Source organism: Drosophila virilis, chromosome X (genome assembly GCF_030788295.1).
Source record: "Drosophila virilis strain 15010-1051.87 chromosome X, Dvir_AGI_RSII-ME, whole genome shotgun sequence".
Lineage (NCBI taxonomy): Eukaryota > Metazoa > Arthropoda > Insecta > Diptera > Drosophilidae > Drosophila > Drosophila virilis.
Genome location: NC_091543.1, coordinates 25,311,027 through 25,338,763, shown reverse-complemented (window position 1 = coordinate 25,338,763; position 27,737 = coordinate 25,311,027). Strand labels below are relative to the sequence as shown.

Below are 27,737 nucleotides of genomic sequence, written 5' to 3'. Positions count from 1 at the left end.
GCCTGCTGGACAACAGCAACACCATCAGAAGACTGAAGAGAGTACACCCTCTGGATCTTCCACGGGACCAAAATAATTTAATCATTCACTTCCAACACTCACCACCAACTATTTCAGTTGAAAGCTTTTGAGCTAACAGATAAATTTTCTTATCAATAAATTATTATTGAATCTCGATTCCTACATCGCCATCTATTGCCTTTCATAACAACATTCTGTACATTTTATCGCGCCCTCTTCAGAAATAACAGCTGGAATTAGCAAATGAATAAACCAGCCTTACAACCAATCTGCAAAAATCCAATTTACAGATTTAATAAAATTCTACAAAAATGTATTGCTTAATACAATACAATAATAATAATAATAGAAATAAATAAAATATAAGTTTCAAAAAAGGAATGTAGTTGATAAATCTTTTTACTAGCACCAAAAGACGGTGCACTGCTTGCTGCAACATTCAAAATTCACATTTTTCTCGCACTGCTTGGATACCGCTGTAGAAGTTAAGGATACCGCTTAACAGAGGGCGCCAGCAGCAGGCAAACGACGCCCAATGAGCAAGCCTAATCAAGAAGTCATGATAGTTTGTATATTTCGTAACAAATCGAAAATTGTTTTTATTACTTTCTGATCAAAATCATACAACGTTGTCAATTCGTTTTGTTTCGTTTTTTTTTTTATCTTGTATCGCTTTATAATAGTGTGTGTTCATTATCTGTTTTGTTGTTGGATTTTGTATTTTGTTGTTTGTTTTGTTTTTCTTTAATAGTAATTTATAATTATAATAATTTATATAATAATATTTGTATAATATTACTTGGTAATTTATTAATTCTCATTATGCTCCGTCGCTCGTCATCAGTGTCAAGTATCAAGAGGCGTCAATCAAAGCTGATTGACGCCAATATGACCTCTTCCATCGTGCCTATTAATGCGCGCTGTCTGCCCTTAATTGCGTTTGTATGTACTATTCTTGACTTTTAATTTACTTTGATGCATATGATTTTTATTATTTCTTGCTTTGCTTCCATTCAATATTCATTTTCTTGTCTTTTTTATTTTTCTTTGCCATTTACTTGTTATATGTAATGCGATGCAATATTTTTAGCAAGTTTAATTAACTAATTGTAAAATAGTATTGTATCTGTTGAGTGTGAGTATGTATGTGTGTGTGTGTGGGTGTGCGTGTGTGCGTGTATGTGTGTGTTTGTGTGTTTATGTTTTCTGGTTTTGTGTTATGTGTGTGTGTGTCTGTGTGTGTGAGTGTGTCTGTGTGTGTGAGTGTATGTGTTATTTACAAGTCAATAATGTGAGTTTATGTCCAGGTATGTGTACGTGTGTTTGTTGTCACTGTCGATGTTGATGTTGATGTATATATGTATAATGTATCCTTAGATATAAATTTTACTATTGGATCTTAGCGTTTCCCTTCTTTTGCATAATAATATTATATGAGTATTATTTTTATTTATTATATGCATATACTTTATATGTATATATATATATATATATATATATATATAAATATATATATGTACGTTTGCTTGCCATTACATGTCCGTATGCAGCGCACTTGTCCATATGTATACATATATATATATATGTATATATATATATATATATGTAATTATATGCATATGAATATATGTATAAGAATATGTTTTGTGATCCTGAAAATGATGTATGCTGTATGGTATTTCAATCAGTTTTCGGGTCTTAGTACAACAGCTGGGCGACATTTAGCGCTCGTTTATGTAAGTATTATTAACGTGTGTGTGTTTATCTGTTTGTAATTTATTACTTACACTGCTAAAAATTCACGTTTATATTATCAATATAGGGGCTTCATATATGCTTGAATGCCATGTTTATTGTTTTTAGATTTTTTGTTTTCCGTTTATTCTCTTGTATTCTCATGTTGTTTCTTTATTAGTAAAGACTAAAAACTGTCGTCATTATAGATATATACATATGCTTACGCTCACACACTCATGTATATATATGTATATGCATATGTATATAGCACGTACTATATCCTCCGATTACCCCTCTGATGCTCTGATGCATTCTATTCAGCTAAGTAATATGTTAAATAATTTTGTTTCTCGGGGATCGGTTCCGTTCCCTATCAGTAATAAATTGATGTTTAAATAATTTAGTTTTCTTTGTTTTTGTTTTTTTTTTTTTGTTTTGTTTAATATACTTGTATGGATCTTAGGTTTAAATACGTTACGTTGTTCTTGTTTATTCTGTTCTTTTTTTTATTTAATGTCACTCATTTGAAAATTTATAAACTGAGGACGTTTATTTCTTCTGCTTTGTCGCTTGCTTCATTTATATTCATATTACATACATATGCCGACACACACACACACACATGTATGCATATATAAATATCGTTACACACGTATGTGTTTGTGCTTGCATATGTACATATAGATATATATGCCATATATATATATACATATATATTTATATAAATACATAGCTTCAAATTAAAGCTTTATTAACCATGCACGCGTTTTGTTTTCGTATTAACAAAATGAAACGTTTCACAATAATCGTACACAAGATTTATAATGAATTCATAATCGTATTAAGTATTATTATTATAACTAGTTAAATTTCATTACAATAAAAAAAAAAAAAAAAAAGATTATCAATGGATCTTTCCACGACCTGCCAACTTTTTCGCGTCTGTCTAGCACGCAATATGAACTAGTTAATATGCTAAGTATTATTAATAATGTAATTATCCGTATTTGTATATGCTTATAAGACTTTAATACAAATTAGAGACTCGCTTACGATCTAATTGTAAATGTGTGAACTATAGTAATGTTTACTTTACTTATGTTTGTTCTTTTTTTTTTTTATTAATTTTTTAATTTGTTTTATTAGTGTTTGCTGTGGTTTGCTGCTTGTAATTTCTTATGTCGGCATAAATTACGAGTTATATATTTATATTTATGTCTATGAAAAAATCCAAGAAAGGGCCTTTGCTGCAGCAGCTCGTCTACAGGAAGGAATGAGCACGAAAGAATATGCAATTGAAATAGTATGTACCCAACCAGAGAAGGGTTGATGCTCGCTTTAACATTCGATTATTGGTTCGATTCGATTTAATTCGGTTCGATTTCTCAGTATTCAAAGCAGGCGAATGTCGATCTTGAAAAGATTATTGGATATGTCTTTGTTTTCTGAACAATTCTCTGGTTCGATTGAGGGAAATCGAATAGAAAGATGATAAAAAACAAGAAAGCAAATACGAATTCTCAGACGTAGACGGCTTTGTTTGTGTGTTGCATTAAAGATAAAATTGCATTCGGTTTTTCTGTTTCTTTATAGTTGGCCTAATTCAAAAATTTTTGCCTAAATTTGGGCTAAAAGATGTTGCAAACTTGGCTTTTCGAATTGCGTTCAGATTACAGAAATTTCTTGAAGTGTGGGTGTGTATGTGTGTACTTGTGTGTGTGTATATGTGTGTCAAAATACATACAAACATTAGCATATACATATGTATGTATGTACATATGAATATATGTGTATGTGTATACCCTATGCATATAAATTAATGGGTCCTATAGATTCTGCTTCATGTTTTGTTTTTTGTTTTTTGTTTTTGTTTTTGTTTTTGTTTTCTGTGTACAAATATGAACATTTTTGTATTCGTTTTGTTGATGCTTTTCTGTTTGCTTTGTTTTTCTTTTTGTTCGTTTGTTACTTTTTGTTGTTGCTGCGTTTAAAATCTTTGTTTTTACTTCAGTTCTTTTTGAATTTCATTTTGTGTAGATTTGTTGTTGTTTTTTTGTTGTTGTTGTTGTTGTTCTGCTTAGTTTTTTTCTGCGTTTCTGCGTTTGTTGTTTGTTTCTTCTACTTTCTGTTCTTCCTGTCGTTCATCTTCTTCCTCTTCTTTTTACTTTGCCATTCATTGTATAAATATGTTCGTTAATGCAATATTTAATAATTCTCATTTGTAATATTCATTATTAATTTTGTAATCAAAATTCCTCTAGTTGAAGGCAATCGGCGAATATATTAGAAATTATTTATGCAATTATTTTACATACACCTTTTGGTTTTTCCCTTTACTTTATTTTGTTTATTTTAAGTATTTTATTATTATTAATACAATACGTTCGTTAAGTTATTCGAATAAACTTAAGAGCTGTGGAAAACAAGTTAAAATGCAAAACAGTTTGTTGCTTTTCCTCTTTTTCTGTTTTCTTTTTGGGGGATTTCTCAATTAGCTATAATATGATCTTTGTCTGCGTCAAAAGTCATCTGAATGTGGAAAACTTAATTGTAATTTCGCTGAACGTTTTTGCTAATTACGATCTAATTCGTTATAAAATACATTTCATATGCAATTATATGTTGTATATATTGTATAATTATATGTAAATGTATATTAATTTATGTACAATTGTATGTGTCTTAGGTGTTAATTAAAAGTCATGTTTATGCTTAAAATACAATACGTTTCTAATTATTGTTAGTAAAAAAAATTGTTTCCAATATGTTGTTTTGTTTTGTTTTTGATTTTTTTTTTTTTTTTTTTTTTTTTTTTGGGCACTATATTATGTACATTGTTTAGTTATATAAATTGTTTTTATAATTCGAAAATCACTTTAAGGCAGTTTTCTTATGCTTCAAAATTGTGCTAACGAGAAAGGAACTACTTTTATGAGTATTATGTTAATACCTTGACATAACAAAGAAAAAAAACAAGAAAAATAAATACCCCTAAACAATAGCAAACCGTGGGAAGGGCAAATTTAAATTGAACCCATTTTACCGAATTTCAATACGATCTTACAACATAATCCTTCAGCATCAGCTCGATCTTGACCTTGGATATATTTTAGGAACTACTTTGCGCCTTCAGCTGCTGCCTGCACTCAAACCAAAAACTTAAACACTCTGAACTAAAGCTGAAATTGAAGCCAAATAACCAAATTCAAACACAGCTACGAATACAGATACTCTTTGTAGATACATATGGAGATAAGTATGTTGGTGTGCATGTTGTGTGGGCCGGGCGCTAGTTAATGGTAACGCATCGGTACACACAAATGTGCCTGCGTGTTTTCTTTTTATTTTGGTTTTTTATTTTGTTGTTGCAAATTTACTAATTATTGTCTGCTATTTATTCACACATAGTATATGCTCATACAAAAACACACTGGCACACACACACACACACACGCACACACACAACAGATATGTGTATAAGATCTTTTATCTAATAATACTAAGCCGTAAGCCCGAACCGAAATACACTTCCGAATTGCCCGAAATACTATTGAAGAGGAAGGCAAACGCAAACGAAAGGCAAATCAAAAAAATTCTGACAGGCTCTTAACTAAGCATTAAACTAATACAAATACATATGCCTAGATTGATGTTATTTATTTCTATATATTATATGTTTTTCTTCGCTATTTTATTATTTTTGTTTTGCATATTTGTTTTTCATTCTAAATATTCAGCAATTTTCATCGTTTTCAATTTTTATGTATGCATTGTATATACATTAGTAATCGTATTGTAAAGTGTTAAACTTTATATGCTTGCAGATTTGATTTATATTGTGGTTTTTCTGAATTTGTCTGAGAATGTGAATTGGCAGTTTCAGATTTATATATTTTATTATTTTTTCTCTCGTAGTTTATACAGTTTTGTTTCATTTGTTTACATTAAAAACGCTTGGTCTAATAAAAGTTTTTCACTATTATGAAATTTATTTGTTGCTTTAATTATTTTCGTTAATATTTGATGTTTAACTAAACAAAGTCTAATTTCATTTGCTAAGAATATAATAAATTTATTTAAAATATAAGTTGAAAAAATTTCACCAATATACTTCGTTAAATGTTGATCTCAGGCTTAATCTTCAAACCGAGACAATTGACCTATTTGCTGTGTGTCGATTTCTATACCGTATGTGCTTAGTAGAGTGCTGAGAATTCAGAGAGTGGCAGAGAAAGAATGAGAGAGGCAGAGAGCAAGAGAGAGGGAGAGACACTGAATGCGGCAGTGTTTGTAAAAGTTGAGAGCAACGCATAAGAATAAACGTTCGCGTAATATGTGGTCACGTTTTGTCAAATCTGTGAAAATTCAGTGTTGTTAACTTAAGAAATAAAACTAGTAAAAACAATGATATGTATTCGTTTTATTGCCGAATAAACAATGAAAACAATAATGTAAAATAAGGTACAAAACTAAGAGCTAAACTAAGCAATGACACACATAAATAAATGACAAAGGACACATACATACTACACATACATAAGTAAGTCCAGATATAGCTGTATTTATGTTGAAGTATGTATAAGTACCGTCTAAGAACATCGAATCACAACAAATACAAAATGATACATAACAATACAACCAAACAAACAAAACAAAGCAAAACAGTTGAGATTAGGTTTGAGTTCGTGTTTATGTTTGTGTTTGTGTTTGCGTTTGAGATTCCAAGTGCACTCTGTGCTTAGCATATATATACTCGTAAGATAGTATAATACGATAGGACTTTGTCATATTTATGGCTCCTGTCGGCTTAAAGAGAGCACGCCAAATGCAAGTAAGGAAAAGAAGTCAACTAGTAAGTTAAAGTTTCGCTTAAATGCCTTACGACTAGATTTTAGGCTGGGAGCAAAGTAGACTGTAAACAGTGGGCTGTGAACGGTGTGTTGGAAAGAATGAAAAGTGAACAGTGTTGAAAAGTGGTAAGTTGTAAGTTGTAAAAGGGCAAATGTGAAAGTTACTCGTCTAAAGACTGGCGAAAGTCCAAATTTTCTGATTCCTGCTTATTGCACCTAGATTTTCTTTTTTTTTCTCATCTATTCAAGTATGAAATCTTGTCATGCTTATGTGTATAAGTATAAGTATTTACTATACTCGTAGCTAATACAATTCGTATTTACCTATTTATTTATTTATTTGTTTTAAATTTCATCTTTTCTTTGATCGTAGTTAATAATGCAGCAAACACTTTGAAAAATAAAGTTTTGCATTTGGAAAAACAACACGTAACGTTTTCGATATACGATGTACAATGTTCGAAATTCGATATTCAATATTCGATTTTTCTCATATTCCGAGTTAAGATATTTTACAGTTGCTTTTAGTTCAAATTGAGTTACATGCTTGCTGAACCCAGTACCTCTAACTAAGTATTATGAGCTGTGTTCCTTACAGATCTATTCTTACATCCTTAGATCATACATATACGCATGTATATATGTATGTACGTATCGCATTAACACTAACAACTAATGGCAATTTCTTTCTATTATGCATAATTTACCTTTTTATTACGGATATATGTACGTATATATATATATACGTATGTGTACGTATATATATATATATAGCATCATAAATCTGTATATTCTAATATATGTTTTTTCATGGTTTATATATTATTCTTTTGTGTTGCATAGATTTCAGTTTAAATTCAATTTTATTACTTATTTTCTCGCTTTACTTGGCTTGAGAAAAAAAAAAACACGAACAAGCTAATTTTTTGTTTAATCCTTCTCTTAGTTTCTCTCTAGACCTGTACTGTCGTAATATTTTGTTTTCCTTTAAACTAGATCTTAGCCTTACACATATTTGGCTATAAGCAGTTAAAAAAAAATTACGCTTAAATTACTTGTTATCGTTATTGTTATAATTATTGTTTTTCTCTATTAAGTTGTATAGCGACCTAGAAATTATGTTTATTTTGTTTTCCAATTACTTGTATTATCTTCAAACCATCTTGGCTAAAATCTAATGCGTCTTTGAATATGCTGTAGTGAGAGAATCAAAATTACTATTAAAACGAAAATATAACAAAAATAATTATGCACTAAAAACAAAGATTTTCTTTCTGTTTTTCTTTATTCGTGTGTTGTTTATTCTGTGTGGTCTGAACGACTCTGCAGACGATGCCTGTTGAGAGACCAAGTCTAGGTTCTGAATGGCCGATAGTGTTTTTCGATTTGTAACATTGGCATTGCGGCTGAGTTGGAGCTGCCCTTCCTACTACAGGGTATACGAGTATTTGTTATAAATGTCTACATAAGTATATAACTCTAGAACTATTTAGCTGGCAGTGATATTTGCTCATTGGCTTGGCTTCTTTGGCTGTGTCTGATACGTCCTTAGTCGTCCTTATGAGAAAAGTGTGTGCAACAGAGTGGGATAGAGCAACCGAGTCACACGTAAAGTAGGAGACGAATAGAGAGAGAGAGAGAGAGAGAGAGTAGGAGAGAGATAGAGAGGGAGTGAGAGAGAGAGGGAGAGAGAGATAGGATTAATAAAGTGGCCACGAATATGGCAGTCCGGTTATGTTTGCTCCAACTCAAATAGAAAACTTTTGATGCGTTTGCGACTTGTTTGGTCCTTTTTCAGTTAATATTGAGTATTTTATTTGTTTCTTATGGATGTTTCTTGGGGATGAGAAAAAACGAAAACGATTTACATTAGAGCTGGCTGAGGATAAGTCTTTTAACGGATCGTTTAATGGAACCCTAGAAACAAAGTGGCGCTTCAAAAAGTTTTCTGGACGGATATTACAATTTGTAGCACATGATGTGGTCAATTCGATATTCGATGTGAATAAGAAGTTCTAAGCGTACACAAGTGTATTCGAGAGATTGTACCCGCTGCAGATGATTCATGTATGTCTTAAGTGTATATACCCAGCAAGATATTCAGTTCTTCTGAGATTCATCAATGGTTCTTCTACAATTGGCAGCTCGGTCTTCAGCACTGCTCCAACAGCTGCAATGCCAATGTGAATTACAACAAACAAATAATGAACAAAAATATTAACAGGTGATTGGTTGTGTGTGTGTATGTGTGTGTGGGTGAGTGTGTGACTTCAATACTATGCAATCAATTTGTGACAAATACTTTAATTTATGTTGCTTGTTTGTCTATAGCGTACAATAATATGCGTTATGTGTAATTTGTAATTATAGCAATTGGGGAATATTATGAACTATGTTTTTTCCTGGTACTTTTTTTCTCTAATTTCCTCAATTTTATTTTTTTTCGTTATTAATTTAATTGATTTATGCTATTAATGCTGATGAGCTCGCTTAAAAATTCCACACTTGCGGCTTAACAATGATGATTAATAATAATACGGAAATTGACTTCCGTTTCCGTTTCCATTTCCGTTTCTGTTTTCAATATATGCTTGCACATGTCTGATTAATTAAAAATACGCGTCATGAATGTGTTTGTGTGTGTGCTTGCCTTTTGTTCGTAGTATTTTTACTATTATAATGCTTATGGTTGTTTGGTTATATAATGATGCGCGCTACAGTTTGACCTAATTTACTATGTATGCATGTATGTATGTATGTATGTATGTATTTATGTAAATGTAAGTATCCTCGGCATTTAAGGTTTTTTTTTTTTTTTGGTATTTTTGTTTAGTATTTGTTCTCATTGTTTTTGTGGTATTTATGCGTATTTCTTGTAGTTTGTATTTCATTTTCTCCATTTACTAAACTGTCGCTGATATTTATTGATATTTTGTTGTTCTTTACATTTAGTTTGGTATCATTTTTTGTTCTTGTATACAAAATTGGTTTTCCTTTTGGTTTTTTGTATTTGTATTGTTTGTTTTGTGTTTTTTTTTTGTTTCGTTTTAATTTTTATATAATTTTTGTTCTGTTTTTTTCTTTTAGCGGGTAATACAAATGCTTAGAATTATAAAAAAAAAAATTGTTTATATTTATATATATATATATATATGTATACGCATACCATATACGCATTTGTATGTATATATGAGTAGGTTTTATATTTAGAATTATTAATATGCTGTACTTAGTTAACCTACATTCGAATACATGAACACTTCAAGATATCATTTTTGTTTTGTTTTAATAAGTGATTTAATTGAATTGAATTTAAACTAACTTTTGTTTTTTTTTTCCTGCTTTTTTGCATCTTTTTATTCTTTTCTTTCGCTTAACTCGTTCTATTTTAATTTTTTTTGTTGTTTTTTTTTTGTTTTTTATATTCACTTATATTTTTTTTCTACTAGACGAGAGACGAGCCTTTTAGCTACCTTTCTCTTTCTATGCTTGAAACAGTTGCAGCTGATGGTGTTGTTGTTGTTGTTGTTGTTGCTGCTGTTCGTGATGCTTTCGAGTGATTGCAGCTGCAGTTGTTGTTGCCGCTGCTGCTGCTAATGTTGTTCTTGTTTTGTTGGTTGTTAATACAGAAATGCAATTATATTCGCGGGCGTCGTCTCGACTTCGTTGGTGTTTGTTATGTTGCTGCATGACAAGCAAAGTGAGGAGCAGGTTGAGTGTGCGATGTGATGGCGTCTACGGGGGCGTATGAGTAATTCCGCGTAAATGGTGTGTGCGATGTTGGTGTGCTGTGAAGTTTCTATTTATGTTTGTTAAGAGTGTGTGTTTGTATGTGTGTGTGTGTGTGTGTGTGTGTGTGTGTGTGTGTGTGTGTGTGTGTGTGTGTGTGTGTGTGTGTGTGTGTGTGTGTGTGTGTGTGAGAGAGAGAGAGAGAGCGTTGTTTCCTCTGCTTTCCTTTCCATTCTTTTCCTTTCGTTTCTTTTGTCTTTGTGTTGTTCTTTCCTTGTTGGTTCTTGCACACACTTTGTCCTTGTCCCTGGGCAACTTCTATTTTTATAACTTTTTGACTTGAATCCATGGGGCATGCCCACAGTTGCAGGCGCCACGTGCAACTGCTTGCGATGTCCTTGGGCGCTGGCTGAGCTGACTAGCTGCAGCTGCACCCAAACTCCGTTTCCCGCTGCTGCTGCTCGTGATTGTTAATAATTCCTATCAATATTATCATCTTTTCGATCTGCCTTTAATGTTCGTTGTTGAGTTTTTCTTTTGTTGGTTGATTCGTTTCCTTTACTTTTGACCTTTATGTTAGTTCTGGTTCGGCTTAGTCCGCTTTCATTCGTTGTGTGGTTGGGTCTATTGATATCTTATCATTATCTTTATCTTTATCTTAATGTTGATCTTTATCTTTATCGTTATCTTTGTCGTTATCTTTGTCGTTATCGGTATCGTTATCGGTATTGAGGTGCCTCTGTGCTTTACTCTCTTGTTGATTGAAAATGACTTCGATGTGTTAGCATTGACGATAGTTTTTTTGGTTGTATTTGTAAGATACGTTTTTTTTTTGAGTTTTATTTTGAACTTATGAAGCGGTTGCTGCTGCTGTTGTTGTTGTACTAAGTAGTTGAATGTTGATGTTGTTGTTTTTATATAGAGACGACATATTGCATTTTGTATTGTTTCTAATACTCCCAATATCATGCATCCTGTATTTCACCTTTTAATCCAGGCACCCTGTGGTGTTGGTTATGTCCTAAACGATTTGCTAAATCCTGTACAACATCACGAAATATAACTGTATCTATATTTTCACCTAATAAATACAACAAAAACCAATCGCCCATCTTGGAACGACGAACGATTATTTCAATAGCGTCACGACGCACTAACCTGAAAAATCGAATAGAAAAAACAGTGTTAGAAAGGGCTAAGTGCATTATTCGTATGTGGACTCACCTAAATCGCATTCGAAATAAATAGACCCTCATTCGAGGCGAGAATATAATAACCACCCTGTATATTAGCGTTAATAATGTGAGTAACGTTAATAATATAAACCAAAACCAAAGGAAAATGTAAATTTTCTCATTAACAACATTTAATGGTAAAATGCAAATGGCGTCGTGTTTTTCCACCTAAACCAAAGAGCCACAAAAATATATATTTAAATAGTATATATATATATATTATCACTCATTTGGAGCAATCACTCACCTCCCCACTTGAACCATATTTAAAAAATGTACATTTGGTCATTCTGGGAAATATGTAAATCATCGGATCCATGCGATCTTCCTGATCGGTCTCCATATAATCTATCACATCCAAGCCAAATGTCATAAATTCGCCATCGAAAAATCGATTCATAAGAAACATTTGACCTATGCAACAAGAACGACATATACACACAGAAATATATATTTACACATATGTATAAGTAAAAGTTTGGCCGACGATAATATGTAGTATGCGATATGTAGACAGTGTTTATAAAGTAAATTGGCGGGTGTAATTTATGGGTTTATTGCTGCCTCCAACTTGCCGTCTGTGTGTGTGTAAGTGTGAGTGTGAAAATGAGTCTGAGTATGAGTATGAGTATGAACTCAGAGATATCTGTTATTGTTAACAATCAAACAATGTGATGTCAGGCAATTATAGAATATGAATGGGTTCACCTTTCCGGCTCCCGGCTAATTGAATATTCAGGGGAAACAATTACAAAATTTAATAATCCATCATTTGTTGATTTGATTCCGTTTGTGTTCCAAAATCAAAAAATAATGTTCACGAAATCGCTTAATCGATTTTAGCCTAATTTATCGATACTCTGTCGGTTATCGATAAGACGATAATTTCAAAACAAATTTCCATTTACTTGATAACATTTTCTTAAACAAATTATACAATTTCTAAGCCGAATAAAACTTAAAATCTATAAAATCCCAAACAGAGATCTATCAGAATATCAACTTTCTCAATATCGATTTAGTCCCATATGTTTTGTGTCGATTTTCTCGCAATCGATTTTCTCATAAGGTATCGATAAGTCCAAATAAAACATAACAAAATGAATCGAATCAAATCTATTATACTCGGCATCCTCACCCCATAAGAATAGATTGAATTGATTCGATAGTTTGTCGAACACATACGTATTTATGTACATATACATATACATATACATATAAATATACTTATATGTATATATTTTAAACTTTAAAAAATGCAAACTATAAATTTAACTTTGTTAAATGGGATACATTCCCCCATATTCCCCAACGCAAAAAGCGTTTCTTGTAAACTCATCAGCCGTCAACATTCAATTAGTCTGAACTCTGACTATTTGTTAATACGCATACTTGTGCATGTGCATATGGTATTGGTGTATTTTATAATTGTTTATTTCTCTATTTCTTATGTATTCTGACAGTTAATTATTTTGTTAGATTTCCGATTGTAGCGCACGTGGCGCACGTTGTCAGAAAAAAAAAGAAACCAGGAATCCGCAGCAATAAGGAAAATTTGTTTATTTTGATGCGGCCTGCGGCTACGGTCAGTCGATAAAAATTCGTCATTGATTTTCCTCGGAAAATGAGTGAATGAATAAAGAAAGCTCTATTCGAGCATATATGTATGTATTCTGTATTGTGTGTGCATGGCATGAGTTTGGCGTATACTAAAGATATCGTGTATAGTTAACCTCAAATTTGTTTATTGGATTGTGCAAACTGGAACAGTTCTCTGCAGCTGCACCTCATAATGATCATGAGCAAGCAGATGATGCAGATGGATGATGGATGATGGATGATGGATTATGGATTATGCATAAAAATGATAATAAATGATAATGATAATGTGGCTGTTACTCACCTATCACATTTATTAGGGCGAGCAGTTCACACACGTAGTATCTGTACGCCCACCAATTGTGATATCTAAAATGAGAAATTTTGATTATAATGGACCATAAAGTAGAAAGTGGGCATTTGCTTACCTTAAATTTTCCCATAAATAATCTAAAAGTAATTTCTTTTTTTGTTTTTTCTCGGCTTCGGAACAAATGCCTATATCTAAGTCCATGATGAGCGCATGAATTTTGCCACCCTCCCAAGACTTCCACAGCCATCTTGGTGTGTAAAATAAGATTGCCTGCAAAAAAAACACAAAAAAAAAATAAGTAAATAGAGAGAAAGAAGAATCGGTGAGAAACGCAGAGATAGAGATAGAGACAGAGATACATATGTGTACAGATATATAAATATATATGTATATAGGCATTAGTTCTGTAAAGGTGAGTTGTTGCCTTTGTGTAGGCGTCTGACGCATTGGAATTGTCGTAAAAGCGCTTAAATTTGACAAGTGACAATCGCCAGCTGTTTTCTTAGGCATACGCCATAGAGAATCCCAGGCGCGTAATTCCAGTTAACAATGCCAAAGGTATTATATGCTTAAGATTGCCTTTGGATGACCTTCCTAGATGAGTGCTCCCATGCATTCCTATAGTTATATTATTTGCTGATTTCGATACTTAGACAAGCAGATAGACAGACGAACAGACAGACGTAGATATTTATATGTAAGTATTTATAGACATGTCATCAAAACAATTAGCTGTGATCCATTAGCGAAAGTATAAGCAACAAAAGACACATATGCGACATGCGAGAGACACAGAGATACAAAATATTGTTGATGAAGAAACAGACTGCGGCAACGGCTATGATCTTGCCCAATTAAATGGATCTCTTGTCGGACATTTGGTATTTATGTACGCTCTGATGACATATTAATAATAACTTGTATCGTAAATTTAACACTAAATTGTGCAAATGTTTACTTTGGCGGCCGCAACGCGCTGCGGTTTGCCCAGCTCGATGTGGGCAGGTGCTAATCCCAGACTGCTCAGGGAGACAATGGCTTAGTGGACGTGACATTCTAATGCCCATTGAGGTGAGAGTTCAGTATGTTTAGACGGTTGCCCAAATGGCGGCTGTCCGCGCCAATCTTACGTCTGTTCCATTGCCCGTCTGTCAGGCGTCGTTTTTGCATTTTCCATTTTCATTTGGCATTTGGGTGTCGGTGTTGGTAAATGCTAAAATAACTATATAAGTCTATAGAACCCGAACGTCAACGTCATGACGGGCACGGTCATGGCAGCATTTGAATTTTGCATCTGTTGCAACAATACGACTTTAAAATCGAAATTGGCGTCGCCGCAACATTTTATGGCTGGGCAACATCTGCGGCACATTGTATCGCCTTATGACGGCAAGAAAACAACAACGAAAACAACAAAAGCAACAATAGGAAGCACAAAAGAAGAACCAAAACAAATGGACAAGTGATGGGCTCACAGCTTGCAACGCCTTGCCGGAAGTCAAATGATGCGTTTGATTTGGTTTTTGCCTTATGCGAGCCACAGCAAGTATTTCCCTTATTGCTTGGCCCTCATCGGGGGCATATTTCTATTTGTTTTCCTCTCGCCATCTCTCTTTAGCCCCCTGGTTACTGCTCAAGTTGCAAATTGGCTTGGCCCGACGACATGCAACAGTAATAATCAGAACATCATCCAAAATCCTTGTGGGTGCCCGGGCAAAAGGGCTTTCCGCTAGGGGAGTGGAGCACTGACTGGGGCTGCGGGGCTGCGTAGCGGGACGCATATGCGTGTGTCTGAAAAGCAATTTGGCAAGCGTTCAAATTGCCATAAAAATATCGCATAAATGCAACTGCAATCAAAGCAAAATGAAGTAAATACCAACAGCCGCAGCCAGCGAAAGAAAATGCACCAAAGTCGGCGCGTCCAACACAAAAGACGCACAGTGGCGCAAACGTGGCAAAACTAATAGCAAAATATTATTTAATGTATGCTCAGCTTTGAAAAGAACATCTAACAAGAAAGTTCAATCATTGAATAAGTGTATTTCTTATACAAAATCTATGAAGAAAACAGCAAAAAGGCAACAAATCTAGCCTTTTCCGCTGTGAACAAAACAATTTCTTTTTGCTGTGCTTGTTTAAGCTGTTTCAAAATGTAACCCTAGCCGATTGAAATAAATTAAACGTTTATGTAAAATCAATTAAAAAGGTCACAATCACTTATTCTGATCAATTTTTCGTCTTTAAAAACTAATAAAGCACCTGATTGAAATCCATGTAAGATCTACGAAAATATGGTCCGTGGACACGCAGCTATATGATATGATGGTCTTATGTTGATTAAATGTTGCAGTTATGCAAGCAACAAGGGAATAGAGAAATAACACGAAAATCTTAAAAGATTTCCTAACAATAGTGCTAATTGTGACATATTTGTTGTAAAAGTTGACTGACACTTAAGCAATGAAATCAATTGCATTGTATTTAACCTGATCACAAGGTGCGCAAAGCAATGAAGCTATAAGAAGTGGTGAAAATTACCATGTAAAATTAAAGGAAATTTTGCATTTTCAATTAGGCAAAGTAATTGAAACGCATTGTGGCCATTGACGAGCCCAAGCACAAACAGTCATACTCAGCTCCAGCATGTGGGCGGGCTGTCTGCTCGGCTAAGGCAAGATCTGTGGAAACTGGAGGCAAATGGCGAGTGCGCCTGTTGCCAGTTGCCAGTTGCCGGTTGTATGTTGCCTGATCCCGGTTCCGTGTTAGCTCCCCACTCCCGGATGGCGTGAATAAAAATAAAAGCACATAAGTCAAATATAAACACATGTCCGTGCAACTCTGGTGGGGAGTCCAGCCGACGTTGGCGTCACGCTGCCAACCCGTCTCCCAGCGCACACGAACTTCGAAACAAACCAATCCAAACCAGCCCCAACCCCTTCCCCAACTCAACCCCATCCCCAACGCCAATCCATTCCATCCCAACGCAGCATAGCTACGCAGATTCGTATCGGATCTCCGCTCCGCACTCTGCTTTTCCGTTCGGGCCAGATTTTTGTTTCTGTGCGCTGGCATTTGGCCAGAATTATTATTTGTTCACTTTTATGTTTGTCTGTGCCTTTTCAATAAATATCCAGCTAGGCAAAAACAAATTAAAAAAAAAAGAAATTTCAATTTTTGACATATTTGAGGGGAGCGCTTGATCGATATGAACCGATCGGGGACGGAATCGAAATCGAATTGGAATTGGAAATGAAAGAAAAGAATCAGGGAAATGGGCACGGAAAGGCAACGGGAGGGGAAAGCGAGATCGTGAACATGCTTGCCTACTGCAGGCAATTTTGCTTTTAAATTTTATAGCTGCATTGTCCAACTTAATGGCCAGGCCATTAGCGAGCGCGATCAATTGTTGGATCAGCAGATGATGGTTGCCGCTCGATCCCCACCACCCACTCGCAATCAATTATGATCCCTGCATCAGGGTCCTGAGATCACAAACATGTGTATATAATTGTAACGACCGACCTATCTATCTATCTGTCTATCTGTATATATATATATATATATCTAGCTATTTTGGGATATAGAAAGTTAACTATGTTAATTCCAGGTGTTCTGGGTAGTTCTATATACATAAGTAGTTGTTGTCCACAGATTTATAGCTTTGCTTGTTTTCTCGTGGCATTTATGATCGTTGACTTTTATTATTTATGCACACATACATATACATGCATGCATGTATACACTTATTGTTATTGTTGTTGTTGTTATATATGCATGTAGATGCTTTAATGCTTTAAAAACTGCATCCATTCGATTTCAGGTCGCATCCGTCGCACCCGTCGTCTTTATTAATAAATCCACAAATTAAGCAGAATGGAAAATGTGTAAATTATAGAAACGCCGTTCACGCGTCATTAAGCGGGGAGAATACCATAATAAATGTATTTATAGTTATTTGGGTGACTATGACGGCGACGTCTATAATCGCCGATGTGACACTAACCGAGAAAAGCAACGAGCCCAGCGAGGCTCTGCCCCCTCTGCCACACACACACACACAGTCACACACACAGTCACAGTCACACACACAGATACAAACACACCCACAACTGTGACAAAAGTGTGGTAAAAATATACATTTAATATTTGTACATTGTTAGCGGGAAGATATATCATTGTGTAATCGTTCAGCGCCCCTCGCCACAACTCAGCTTGGACTGGCTACTCGACGGACCGACAAACCCCAACCCCCAACCCCCAACCCCTTGGTATGTGTGGTGGGCAGAGTCGACAGGGGGAACAGTGACATATTTAACGATCTATTATTCTTGTGACAAAGTAAGTCTCTCGACTTAAGTAATTAAAATTATTATTTTAAATGCATTAGAAGCCTTAAATATAAAATTTTTATTTTTGGAAACCATCATTTCTTTATTAACTTCTCTTTTGGAATACATTTAAATTTAATGGGCCTTAAGGTATCAATTAAATTTAAATGTAGTGCACAAGCTTGTATATCTTGTGAATAAAGACAATGGAGAAATACAAAATAGTCTTCTTATTTGCCATGTAACAATTTTTGATCTTTTTTTCCAGTGTTATACATGGCTGATGCTGATTAGTTTTTCTTTTATGTTACAGGCACAGTTCAGCTCATAGTTCCTGAACCAAACCAACATATATAACATACATAAATTTGTTCATTTATGGAACGAGTATTCTAATTGGATTTATATTTTAAACTTAATTTTCTTCCTTCCGTTTTTTGCAAAAGGATACAAATGTTCTGGACTAAAACTAACAAAATGTTTTAAATTTCTAGAGACGGCTCTTCTAGACTTCACTTGAAGGAAGCTAGGAGGATCCAGGACTATATTTGTACGAATAATATTAATGATGTTTGAATGTGAAAGTGTTGAAGTATAAGGACTTAGGAAGTATTCAAAAATTGTTGAACGCTTCGATCAATATGTAAACAAACAAACAAACAAACATATGCACATATATAGTAGTACGTCACAACATAGCAGAGTCAACTGTTGCTGGCCTTGAGCATGCGTAAGTGAAATGTTCGCAACAGCAACAAATCGGGTAATACGGATATGTTTAAACATTTCCATTTCATTGGCTATGCGCATTCAAGTTGCTTGCGTTTCAAAGGCCAGCCAGCAACAACAACAATGAATCGAAAAAAATAAGTAGAACAAATATTTGGAAATTTGAATTTTGTATTGAGACTCAAAAAACGTACGCACTCATTCAGATGTATATATAAAAATAAGTATGTATGCAAGCATATCAGAATGTACAGCACACTTTACTGCTCCCTGACTTTGGGGCACTGTGTGCCTTGGTGCACAGAGGCAGACAGTACAGTGAAGCTTTAATTACCTAATCCATCAAAATATTCTGTTCGCCGTTTACAATAAACTCTTCTGGGAATTGAGCATAATTACTTGGAGACAAAGTTGATGAACGAACAAGAAGGTACGCAAGATCAAATACCTTTGTGTATACAAGCTGAGACTGATCAAGAAGATATAGATAATTTACGGGTTCGGTCAGTTACGTGACACCTTTCATGACAAGCTTACAATTCCCTCAACAAGGATATAAGATGCGTTCCAAATCGATCCGAATACAGGTTTAGAGGATACAAAGCAATCAAGTGTTTTAAGCGTTCACACATTGGGGGTATTCCTTAAGTCTAAGGGTACTTATAATATTTGATACCCTTCTCGTAACTCACCTGAAAAAATAGGCAAAAGCACACCCACTGATAGTATTTATAGTGCTTCTTATCGGCGGGATCGCCATCAGAATTGCCAATACCCGGGTAAGGCACCGAAACGCCTTGCTTTTTCAAAAATAAACTCTTTAGCGTATACGTCGACTGTATCCAACAATATGTGTTGAGCACATCCTCTGGAATATCTTTAGTGTGTACACAATCAATTGGATTACCCACATACTGGCGTGTGGTTATAATTAGCGAGAATGACATCAGAATCATCACAGTTATTGAGTAGTGCAGGCGGAATACTATCGAATCGGTTTTAACGTGACTGACCTTTACAAGGTTTTTCAATCCACGAAATATATCTAACATGGTTTGTTAAACAAAGCGGAGCGCGGAGTGTTTTACCAAAGCTCAATTGGTATATGGCTTAAACTGACGCTTTGCCTCCCTATATGTCCCTGTGCGTATGTGTGTGTGTGTGTGTGTGTGTGTGTGTATATATGTGTGTGTGTGGTTGTTTATGAATGTGTGTGTGTGTGAGTGTGTCAATGGGATCGTCTATGATCGTATTCAGTGATCTGAATCTGACGCACTACTCGAGTTCTTTGCTGTCCGAGGTGGGCCTATCGATGGATTAATCGGCCCATCGAAAGATGCTCGTAGAGCTATCGATTTCAGGATTAGAGTTCTTTCTTTTGCGCGGCCAGGCCATCATTGGCAGCGGAGCAGTAGGCCGAGTACGCAAATTAAGCATTTGTCGAATTGTTGATCTGATCACGCTGGAGCTGGTTCGGCCTTTGAAGCTCTTTGAGCTGGTTCCTCTGGCTGGATTGTTTTGGTAGACACTTTGTTCGTTATGCGTATTCCTTGCAAAGAACTTGGCATTTTTCGTTTTGATCTTTTGTTGTGGTTTGTTTTTTCTTTTCTTTTTTTTCGATTTGTTTTCTTTTGAGATTCGTTTTGGCTATTGTTTTGGAAATCGCGATTGGAGGCTGTCTGGTTGAATCACTGATCAGCATTTCTGCCTGGTATTTACTATGGGAACGATGCGAAACGAAATTCAAATCGAAATAAATATCAATGCGAGGAGCGCGGCGACAAGTATTTTTTTTTTTTTTTTTTTTTGTTAACGTGCGAAATTAGTTTAATATTTTCACAGTATTAAGTTTTTTGCAGTTTGTTTATTGAAAATTAATTGGAAACATTTCTACCCTCTATGGTTCAATGTAGAAATATTTATTTTAGCAGTAGTCTTAATGCTCGCCAACCATTGAAATTTCGTAACGAAACAAAACAAATAAAAAACGCGCCGAGCATATAAATAAAATGTGGCATTAAATGGTCTTTCAGCTCAGTGCGTATAGGTTTAGGGTTGGGGATCGCATACATATTTAAACATTTCTACATTTATACATATTGTATGAAAGACAAAGATATATACACATATATATATATATATATCTATATATATATAAATATAAACTAAACATCAACATATATATCTATGCATGTTCATAAATTTATGCTCACACAGCTGGGGCACAAAACTATCTACGAAACGAACAGTAAAATTCAAAATTGCAATGTTTATAAACAAATTGCCGAGTCGAGCCGAAGGAATAATAAAATACAGCCAAAAATTACGTCTACCAAATTGCGTATACGCACACGTGGCCCAATAAACCATGCAAAGTCAATGGTGAAGGCTTCACGGTAATTAACGCGCCGTCAAGTGTAGAAGAGATGATCGATGTGGACTATGGACTCCATCAAGAATGAATATGTCCAAATAAAGGTAGGATGGAAAGGCAAAGGTGTAGTAGAAAGAGCTCGAGCTCAAGGCCCACGTTTTCGATTTCATTCAAGAGTTTTTTTTCGGTTTTTATTATTGTTGTTGCTTGTGATTAGTTTGAAATTTGTATTTGGGCTGCTTCGTGTCGTTGTTTATAAAATGATACGCTCTAAGCATCGGCCACGACTGCACTTGACATTTCAATAAATATTTTGGGACGAGGGCATTTGGAAAAATGCCAAGCACGCTCCATGATAATACCAAAGTAATTCCAAAATTTCCAAATCTCCGAGTTCGTTTGTTGTTGCTACGCATGCCTAATTAAGTTAAACGAGTCCCCAATTTTATACCCACTCCAATGCCCATGCCCAACTTCCATGTTCCCAAACAAAAAAAGAATCGTTCTTGTTCCGCTCTTCAATTTTTAAATTTTTACATTTCCACTCCCTTTGTTTGATTCGAAAACAGATAGGGAGACGGAGAGAAAGAGGGTGTCGGAGAGGGGGAGGAGAGAGAGAGAGAGGGTGAGGCGCTAACAATGCGCGTCTAAATTTAAATATACGCGTCTATAATTATGATTTTAAATTGTGCCGAAGACAAAATATGAACAACAACAAGAAGAGCAACAGCCTAGCTATCAAAAAAGAATAGAGATCGGCATCGACTAATGACTAATTGGGTTTTCCTCGTCGCCTGACAAATGTGAGCAATGAGTAATGAGGAATCGCCAGAATCACGAGAAACAGAAGCAAAAAAAAAAAAAAAAAAAAACAGGAAAGAAGAATAAAACTGAGCAGAAAAACCAATTTCGGGTGCCTCGCCAATCATCGGGTATAGCACGAGTACCACATAAAATTTAATTGAATTCAACCGCATAGGATCATAAAATTGAACTGCATACACGGCCACTCTTTTCATCTGGTTCGGCTTGGATAACAATCAAAAATTGATAAAGCGTGGCAATAAATCGGAAAGTATTCGATTTTACAAAAGGGTCTAGTGTAGAATTGGCAAGAATATCAAAAGAGTCGACCGATTGCGTTGTTTTATATTTGTATTTTATTTATGTTTATTTGCCATGGGCTTCGCGAACAGAAGCTACAGTTGTCCCAAAAAATACAATATAAATTTGTATATTTCTTAACATATTTATTGACGGGATTTAGCAGCCAAATATGAAGGCTTAATACGACTAGACAACTTGCGGCTGTGAAGCTTAAGTTCTTATGAAACTTATGGAAGAATATATGTATATATTTTAACGGGCTGATGTTGCAATGGAAACCGAATGGAAACGTGCTGGTATATCAAAGTATTCTACATGCGAGTTTTACCCGGTATTGCTCGGCTCAAGTTTTGCATTAAATTGAAGATGTCACCTTGCCATCCAACTTACGAACATAGGAAAAGTTTATTCCGCCTCTTGAAGCCCGTCTCAAATAACATTGCATATACATCCTAAAATAAGTTCTAACTCGATCGGTTGAAAAACAACAAGAGTACCCTCGTCGGATCTTTTAAGAGAAGGACCATCTAGGAGACGCCATAAGCCCAAGCTGCTCTTGCTTTAAAAATGAACGGAGTTATCGAAAATGAAAAAAATACTATATGAGAGCCTACATTCCAAGTTTTTTGTATCTAGTTCTTATAAGTTTGGAGCTATGATTACAAAAGCATGTTTGAAAAACGATATTTATCGAACTGAGCGGAGATATTGAAAGAAATGGTAAGCTTGAGGGAGGTGTGATACACGAGAAAATATATTTCACATTTCAAGGAATGGAGGGTATGAGTATATCCACTTAGCTATTTGTTTTTATCAAATATATATACTTTATGGGATCGGAAGTACAGTCTATTGCTTGTCATATACATCTAAATGTGCACAAGAACGATTTAGCCTTTGTATCTTTTATTTGAGGTATTACAACTCAGAATATATCTGCGTCGATCTATAAGTTTAGCTGGGCAGATCTGGTATCTTCTTCGAGAAAAATATCCGTAGACCGCAGAGATATTATGCTGAAATATGCACATAATAATTTACTAGAGTTCATTTACCAAAATATTGTAGCATTTTTATTCTGAATAGTAATTATTTATATAGATTTTTCCTGCACCTATTGGCCTTTGCTGCAGTGAGCTGTTGCCCATTCCACTCGATTCGATCCATAATTAACTCATCCCGTATTGTTTGTATCAGTTTATGAAAACTTGCCTCTGTAGGGCGCAAAACCCCACTCCCAACCAAATGTTGAGTTGAGTATTAAAACACTTTCAACGCTTTTACAAACAAGAGGCCACAACCTAATATATCATTCTAAACTAAGTGTGAATGAAATAAAACAACAACAACAATAACAGCAACAACAACTACAACAACGACGAGGACGCCGAAGTGGACGCTGGCGTTGACGTGCACGTTAACGTTAGCGTTAACGTTAAAGTCGACATCACGCTATTTAAAATATAAAAACGAAAAGAAAAATTTCAAATTGTGTGCGTAAAAACTGTTCGACAATCACAAAGATCTGCCAAAAGCGAATATGCTTAGCGAATGAATGTATGCGATGGGAGGGGCGTGCAAAGGCGTAAACCGTGGGTGATTGAACACTGAGCAATGAAGTGCCCCTATTCCTCTCGTCTGTCCACCACGCGCCAAAAAAACATCGACAAATATATTTAAAAAAAAATGGCAAAAATTAAAACAAGTAAGCAGTCGAGTGCAACCGACTGCCCAATACTCTGTTCACGGCGCACCATGAGCTGAAAAGAGTTGCTAAACATCTTCTTGATTATTGTGTTGTTGTCCCTAAGACTGAAACACTGCGACTTGAGGAAGTATAGATTTCATCTGAGAAAGATATTCCAAGTGGGACAGATATTCATGAGCCCAGAGGATGTGTGTTTGCATATCTTGTAGACGTGTACACGATGATCTGCCAAGTTTTGAATTCTCTCGGCACGAAATATGACGTGGGCGCATACGCACAGAGAGCCAATATACCCGTTTGTCACATTGCGAATAGAGTATAACAAAAGCCATGTGAATATTTTGGACTTGTGAATTGTAAATGTGAATGTGAATGCGAAACTGTTGCCACTAACACTACCACGCACCATAAACACATGGCCGGGTCCATTTGGCCAGTTCGTTTATTTACTTTGTAGAGTTAATTATGATAGAGCGGTGGCCAGAGCGGTCGCAATTTCAAAATCACTTGGCCAGCATGCTGCAAGTGAATACGGACACGAAAACAGGCTAGGCTGTGAGCACATTGTTCAGACCAAACTTTGCGTGATTTTGTGAAAATATCAAAACAGATCGTCAATAGAAACAAAAAACAAAAAAAATAATAAAAAAAAAAAACGTGAACTATATAAAATTATATTCATACGATCGCATTAGTCGCTCGCGTCGCGGGCGCGGGCACAAGGCCTGCGAACGGCTGCATCACGTGTGGAAGGACTCTTCCCATTTTTCGATAGCACGGCCAAAAACACCGACAAAAAATAAGTTGACAAAAAAAATACGACGATGTCCAAAACTGGCAAATATCGAGCAACGTTTTAAGCCCGAGCACATCAAACGGGGACGCACAAAAATTGTAAAAATAAGGAAAAAAAAAACAACACCAATTGAATTAGACAAAAAAAATAATGAGCAGGAATATTGCCGTTGCGTCTGGCACGGCTCGGCTTCGGTTGCCGCCGTTTCGATACTCGACTTTCGATACACGTTACGATACTCGATTCTCGATTCCCGATACTCGGCGTGGCTTTTCGCTGTTGGCCGTTGGCTGTTGGCTGCTGGATGTTAGCTGTTGCTTGTTGGCTGTTGGCTGTTAGCCGTTGGTTCGAGATCACAGCTGAAAAAACGCGCGCGCACTCGCCTCGCCAACCCAAAAGACACTGCGGAAATGGCCGCAACTTTGGCCGGGCCAGGTCTGTGTTGGCCAAACTCTCTCCGACAGATCTATGTTCAGATTTCCTCAGCGTGCTGCCAGCTCTCCCTCTAGCTGTCTTTCTCTTTACTTCTCTCTAGCTCTCTCTCTATCTCTATCATTTTAATTCACTGTCTCTTGTTGCTGCCTCTCTCTCTTTCTTTCTGCCTTTCGCTCTCTCTCCCTCTCTGTTTCGCCCTCCATTCGGCCATCTCGTTCGCGAGCCACGCACACTTCCGGCTTGTTGATGTCTCTGTCTCGGTATGTTTTTGTGTGTTGCATTTGCTGGTCTGCTGTTTGCTGTATGTGTCTGTGTGTGTGTGAGTGTTGGGACTGTGTATGTTTTTGTTGTATGAGTGAGTAAATGTTGGCCGCTGTAAACAACAATGAACTGACGACGACGTTCGATACGCCCGACGCTCATCATTGTTGCAACAATCTGTGGCCAACAGCTCGCAAACAAGCGAACACACATATACACTGGCCAGTTTCACAATTTCACAGTTTCAGCCCTAGTTCCAGTTCCATTGCAGTTGGCAGGCCGCTTCAAGAAATACACTTTACGGTCCCAATGGTTGCATGCCAATTGGCAAGAATATGAGTGTTAAATTTGACAGCCAAATAAAGCTGATTATTTTAAATGGGATATTAAATACATTTTATGATTTTAATCATACAAGGCGGCAAGCTGATTTCGAACCGAACCAGTTCCAAATTGTATATCCAGCAAGAACCGAACCCTAATACAGATGAACAGCAAAACTTTTAAACGATAGTTTCTATAGAAAATTGACCAATTTCAATAAATAAAGAAATATGAGCATATGTTGGCGACTCTTAAGATCATAGCTGTCAGAAAAGATCAGATTGATCATTAATCAAAATAAATTACCAACCCTACAAGATGTAACTTTTTTGGCCGAGGGATCATCATTTTCGACCCACTGTGCGCTTACCAAACTATTTACATGATGCTTATATGTATTTCGTGCACTCACGAGTCGTCCGCATCTATCAACAGCATCCCATACACATATATCCTAAAGGACAAAAGCCTAGCAGCAGCAGTGGCAAAAGTGAAATGAATGCAAATAGAAAAAAAGGAGTCGAATGGACTCGAGTCTTGAATTGAGTCAAGTCGGGCTGATTCTGGAGTGAGTGCAGTGGAGTACGTGACGCAAAATGTCCTTTGCATTGTTGTCCAGCTGTTTGTCTAGCCGTCTCCTTGTTGCTTGTGCGATTTCCGCTCATTATTGCTGCAATCAGCCAGACAAAGGCTACACCACACACATCGGACTCAGACATAGAGCGCAGGATATGGGCCTGGAATTTATGCGTGTTTTGATTTTTGCGCACAGACACCATGTGGAGCATACCAATAAGGGCCTCTTTGCCGGCCAAGTGTAGCCTGAGTGTTGGATTTATGAAAATAAAAATTGTCTGACATCCATTGGCGATTTGATTATGCTGTCATTTGTCGCAGCGTAAAATAACGCCATGACGGACAGCTGCCGCATCAATGGTAAATGGTAAATGCTATATTGTAAAGGGTGTACAATATGTGGGCTGGCCATAGGGCCGGGTGTGCTACATGTAGTTGATACTGGACTGCCGGCTGCCCATTAAAATTCAATTGGTTTGGTTCTACGTGAGTTGGCTGCTTGAGACAAAAACAAATCTTTATGCATAATTCGGCCATTAAGACAAAAGTTCTTCATGGCCACTCTCAGTCTCAGCGTCAGCCTGAGTTTCAGGCTCTAAGTGCAGTCGAAGGCGGCGCGACGTCTATGCCAGATAAGCCTCGCCTCATTAATGCACAAAACATTAGCCAAATTCGAGTGTGTAAAATGCATAACACTTTGTTATCTGGGCCCAGCGCCAAGTTTTGCATTATGTTCAATCCCCGAGGGAGTGGAGATACCAGTCGCAACGTTTCTAATTGTCAGCACGGAGATACGCTTGCTCAAAGTTTAAAAACCCAGAAACTGCCAATGACAGTCGGCACAAGGCTTGGAAAATTTAAAAAATACATCGCACTACAATCGGGATAATAAAAAACATATTCACTAACAAAATCAGTCGAACTGAGCCGAGTTTTAAAACGTGCACAGCTGAAACAAAAAGTCTCGTATCATACCCCTGCTCAATGTTGTTTTCGATTCATAAATCCGGCCTAAAATAGAAAACGCTAGAGTATGTAAGGTCCTTCAAGTCTGCTATGACTAATTCCCGAGGCGAACAAATTCAAATGCAGAATTTTAATGTTTTGTTAACCTAGAGTTAAAGACTAGCTGAATAAATAAAAGCAGAATCTACACCTGATAATAGCCATACATAATACTGCAAAAAACTAACTAACCTTGCTAAATAAAAAGGATATGTAGAAATTAATATAAAAAATAATAAATGAAAAGGTTCGATGAAAATTGGTAAAAAAAATATGACTAGTCAGGGTGAGGTTATAGACGGGGATAATCAGAATATGAATCGAACCATTGAACATTATTGACTGAGCTTTAGCACAGATAGAAATTCTTGATTAATTCAGCTGACCGAACTCTTGATTGGGGAGGGGATTCCCTTAAGATGTCGCAGTTTTGTAATGGTATTTTGAGCTTTATGATCGACACTCAATTTTCTGGTTTGTGATTGGGCATTCAATATGATAACCTATTGGGTTGGCTTAATAAACTATGGAAGAGATGTCAAACGATTGCCTCGTTTGCTTTTGCGATCAAGAAGAAATATGATTTGTTAAATAGGACATTATAATTTAA

The 27,737-nt window shown here is 35.9% G+C and overlaps 1 protein-coding gene across 2 annotated transcripts in view; it reads right to left on the bottom strand.

Moving 5' to 3' along the window:
* Positions 1 to 9,932: 9,932 nt before the first annotated feature.
* shakB (shaking B) overlaps positions 9,933 to 27,737 on the bottom strand; it is a 55,142-nt gene continuing 37,337 nt past the window's right edge. Inside the window, exons 1-6 of one of the 2 annotated variants that reach the window (XM_002055187.4) lie at positions 19,234 to 19,608; positions 13,600 to 13,754; positions 13,476 to 13,540; positions 11,820 to 11,986; positions 11,562 to 11,740; positions 9,933 to 11,495 (exon numbers count right to left, since the gene is read on the bottom strand). In XM_002055187.4, coding sequence (XP_002055223.1) covers positions 11,303 to 11,495; positions 11,562 to 11,740; positions 11,820 to 11,986; positions 13,476 to 13,540; positions 13,600 to 13,754; positions 19,234 to 19,593 — 1,119 coding nt within the window. In that variant the 5' untranslated portion in view covers positions 19,594 to 19,608 and the 3' untranslated portion in view covers positions 9,933 to 11,302. Of the gene's footprint in view, positions 11,496 to 11,561; positions 11,741 to 11,819; positions 11,987 to 13,475; positions 13,541 to 13,599; positions 13,755 to 19,233; positions 19,609 to 27,737 lie in introns of those variants that run through there. The other variant, XM_015170986.3, reaches the window with a different exon arrangement.